Genomic DNA, 4228 nt, shown 5'->3' on the forward strand with positions numbered 1-4228 from the left:
AAAGGTAAGCCAATAATGTGTGTGTGTGTGTGTGTGTGTGTGTGTTTGTGTGTGTGTGTGTGTGTGTGTGTGTGTGTCCAGCAGCGCAGCATTACCTCATCCGGAGGTGATGTCACTGCTGACACCATCAGTATGGAACGCCAACAACCCAGAGATGTACGGCTCAGAAGTTCCAATTACTGTTTCGAGATGCGTCGACTTAAACAGAGCTCGCCCTTTTCAATTAGAATTACTTCAACCAGTTTGGTTTCTAACTTCATTTGAGATGTTGACTGATACAGAAAGACTGGCCTGCCGGTATTCAGCGGTTGCTTGATTACTGAGCTTGTTAAGGGACAGACGGGTGAATTAGTTCTCTGTTTATAGCTTCAGGCCTGATTAAAGTTTGATTCTAGGATAAGATTTCCACCGTTACAAATCATCAATCTTATGAAAGTGTACAGATTCTTAGTGGTTTTGTGGTTTTGATGGAAGGTTTCTTTACTTCATACATGAACTTTTTGCCAGCTGGATGTGTGCCAGTGTGCAGTGATGGTTTGCAGCTTTGAACCATACTCGTCCAATTTAACCTCCCCAGGCTTTCACCTCTTTTGAAGAGAAAGGCTTTCTAGCAAATGCAGAAAATCTCCAATTTAAGCACAGACAGACGAGGCCGCCTGAGGAAGGTGGACACAACAAATGGCTTTATTTGATTTCACACCCTGTCACCATATCATGATGTCAGAAGCTGTTAGAGTCTAAAATGTAAATGTCTGAAGTTGAATTTCTCCTTCATGTCAGATCTGTTTTTACCTGCTATAGTCTCACATGGATCATGACTCTATACTGACTCCGTGTGGTGGAAATGGACATTACAAGTGGCTTCTATCTGTTCATGTGGATCACTTTAACTTTCAAATAGATGAGAACCATCGAGACAAAATTTAAAGGATCTGAACTGTACTGTACCACTGTAAACCTAAGCAGAATGGACCATTATGGTCTGTAATGTGAAAGTAGCTAACGTAAGAGAGGTTTTGACTTTTCAAGATAAATGATTGTGGATAATCCTAGTGACTCTGCTTCCATTATTTCTGTTCAGAGTAACCAGAGGCTGAGCAGCAATCCGTCCAGCCAGCCTCTATCCACCCCGGTGGTTTCCATCACTACGCCCAGTCTGCCTCATCAGAGTCTGGTCTATGCTGGCATCACCTCTGCTTACAACAACGGTACCTCAACCTTATTAATACTTGTATCATATTGTTGTCATGACCAAAAAATTTGCTCTAATTGGCTAGAAACAAATCTTGCTTAATTAAGATGCAATAAAAACATTTACTATTGCAATTACCTGAAATGCAAGCCAGCAGTTATTGATTTATATTGTATTTTATGGAGAGGACACTGATACTTCACTCCATAACAGTCCAGTAGAGGGCAGTCACAACTCTCCAGCCAGTGCCAAAAACATGTCTGTGACATGTTGCAAATTAATAATTCAATCGAACATTGCTCAGTTCTCATGTCACTTGTCCTCTCTGTCCTCATCAGATTACTCCATGAACAGTCCCGAGCTGTCCGGCTTCAGCTCCCCTGCTCTGAGCTCCATGGCAACGTGGCAACAGCACCAGTTGGGTTCATTGGGGTAAGTACAGTGCAAAGCCTGGAACACTAAGGAGGACAGGAAGAGTGTGATTAGTGTAGATTATTTTCACTTTATTCAGTATATATGTGTAAAAGTATATGAAGGAGAGGACAAATCACTGTCCTCCTTCTTTGTCCTTCTGTCTACAGGTCAGGGAACTCCAACCTTTCAATCAACACCAACCACAATATAAACATCAAAGCAGAGCCCATATCCCCACCTCGCAATCGCCTCAGCCAATCAGGTTACATGACACAGCCTCCTCCACCGCCTCTTCATTCTTCATCCATCAGGGCAGAGCTGGGGAGGTCTCCTGCTGACAGCGTCAGCTCCTCCTGCAGCTCCCAGGAGGGAGGGAGCGACCGGGAAGAACAACAGCGGCCGGACTTCCACTCGCCTCTTGTAGGGGTTGTAAATCGGTCAGAGGGTGGAGCGAGTCCAACAGTCAAACGAATGCGAACAGATAACTGGGTGACATAGGACGTGCACATGATGACACACCTCCAGGGCAAACACAGGACGGACACTGTTATGCAAATGAAATATGGGTTTCATTGATTTTTCTTCATATTGTTTTGTTTTTGTTTTGCTATCTTTTTTTTGTGGGTTTTTATTAGAAGGATTGACTTTATTTGATGTCTGACCTGTCAGAAATGATCATCACCAACTTTCACATCTCTTCAGTGGTTCTTTGAATTATGTCCCCCATCATTTCATAGCATCACAGTCTGATAACGAGGTTCCATTTGCAATACAATCTGGCACTTTCATATTTATCCTGTCATAGTACAGACACAAATAGTTTGTATTGTTTGACAGTCTTGTGGCTTGACTCGGGTGGTAAAGCAGTGAAGCGATACTGATGTCTCCCACTAGATGTCGCCCAAATCATTGCAAATCTTCTCAGGGTTTGAATCATTGAATGAGTCCAACCTGGAAGCAATACTCTCTCAGCATCGCCCCATCATTGAAAAACACTTATTTATAGCAGCCAAAGCCGTATGCTGGGGTTTTTAAATGTTGTTTGTGCTTTTTTATATTGTGCACAGAGAAGGATGATATCTTAGATAATGGTTTTAAAAAACTGAAAGCCATGAACACTTCTGTGTTCTAACAAAATACTTCTTTATTATTTTGTATATATTGACTTTAATATATATCACTTTTAGTGTATGTTGTTATCCTTCTTGTTGTATCTGCCTGGGTGAACTCACCATCACCAGATCTATATACATATACAAATATACAAAAGTATATTTTTGTGGATGACTTGACAGGCATTGCACTTGACATGTTTGCCATGCTGTGCTCTCTATAAGAGAAGATAGAAAACACCTTTAGTGAACTAAACATGGAGGTAATTCTTATGCTTTTACAAAGAGATGACAAACCAAAGCAATTAAGTATTTAAGTTTTTCTAATTTGTGTCACATGGCTTTGTCAGAGCTAAATCTTGCTGAACAGATAAAAACAGATGATATTAGATATACCGTTTAAATCCCAGAGTGTAAAATCTGTGTTGTATATCAACCACAGAGAAACACACACCTTACATAGGAAGAAAGGTCATCTGACACAGGATGTGCATACACTGTTGATGAGTTTTGCAACTTCCTTTGATGTGCATCTGTGCTTAGGCGGTTGAAAAGTGTTACACATTGATTTATGAAACCCTTAAATGATGTTATTTAAAACTTGTGACAAAGGAAAAATAAGGCATTTGATCATAATGCTAAAAGAAGCAGCCAGAATAACAGAAACAAAGCAGTAATCTACACCCCAGTTCATATTTATTAATATTTACAGGATTAGGATGTTTTACATGTTTGGAGTTTGATATGTTGTTTATAAAATGATAATGTACATATAATGTTGCTGAAGTGTTTGATTGAAATATATCCGTGAACACACCACTGGCAGTTTTGTCCTATCAATGTATGTGCATGAGTATGTCGGTTGAAAGAACAATCTACTGAAACACAAAGGTTGATTACACGGCTAAGACCTGCAGAAAGGTTTGAGAGGCAACTGGCTGCAGAGGTTCTATTCCAAACAGTTTTGGGGGTTCTAAGCATGTTGTTTTGAATCAGTTGTTTGTTTCATTTCAGGGCCATCTGTCTACTAAATTGCCTGTCAAAATGACCAGTTTACCATAATGTAGGCCTGTGCAGAAGTCACACCAGTTTAGATCTATTTCAACAAAACACATCTGCTACCACTTTTAAACGCTTTTGAATTACGTTTTATTATGCATTCCAACCAATATGAATCAAACTGTATGTTAATTGGTTTCTTGTTAATATATTGATTCATTTTATCTGAACCCAAAATTAATTTGAATTATTTTATCTGACATGATTGACAGATGATTTATAAAATGTATTTAATATAAAAGAATCACCCGGGTTGTTTTCAATATTGAGCTCATCTTCATTTACCTTCAATATTCTTAAAACACGTTATATATACAGTATGTAACGTAGGAGTGTTTTCCTGTACATCCGTGCTGGATAGAAAAGTATACACGTTTTATTTTGAAACTTCCGGTTCCGTATACATGGTTGTGTGTGCGCGTGTGCGCGTGTGTGTTTGTGTGCAGCTTGC

The 4228-nt window shown here is 39.6% G+C and overlaps 1 protein-coding gene across 4 annotated transcripts in view; it reads left to right on the top strand.

The window, feature by feature from the left end:
- LOC143004950 (myocyte-specific enhancer factor 2A-like) overlaps positions 1 to 3171 on the top strand; it is a 30072-nt gene extending 26901 nt beyond the window's left edge. For all 4 annotated transcript variants that reach the window (XM_076156139.1, XM_076156142.1, XM_076156141.1 and 1 more), the window contains exons 8-10: positions 1082 to 1208; positions 1531 to 1624; positions 1774 to 3171. In XM_076156139.1, the coding sequence (XP_076012254.1) occupies positions 1082 to 1208; positions 1531 to 1624; positions 1774 to 2104 (552 nt within the window). In that variant the 3' untranslated portion in view covers positions 2105 to 3171. The remainder of the gene's footprint in view (positions 1 to 1081; positions 1209 to 1530; positions 1625 to 1773) is intronic.
- The last annotated feature ends 1057 nt before the right edge of the window (positions 3172 to 4228 follow it).

The sequence above is a fragment of the Genypterus blacodes genome, unplaced genomic scaffold, assembly GCF_046128005.1.
Source record: "Genypterus blacodes isolate CSIRO-AG114 ecotype Tasmania unplaced genomic scaffold, CSIRO-AGI_Gbla_v1 ptg000067l_1, whole genome shotgun sequence".
NCBI classification, from domain to species: Eukaryota; Metazoa; Chordata; class Actinopteri; order Ophidiiformes; family Ophidiidae; genus Genypterus; species Genypterus blacodes.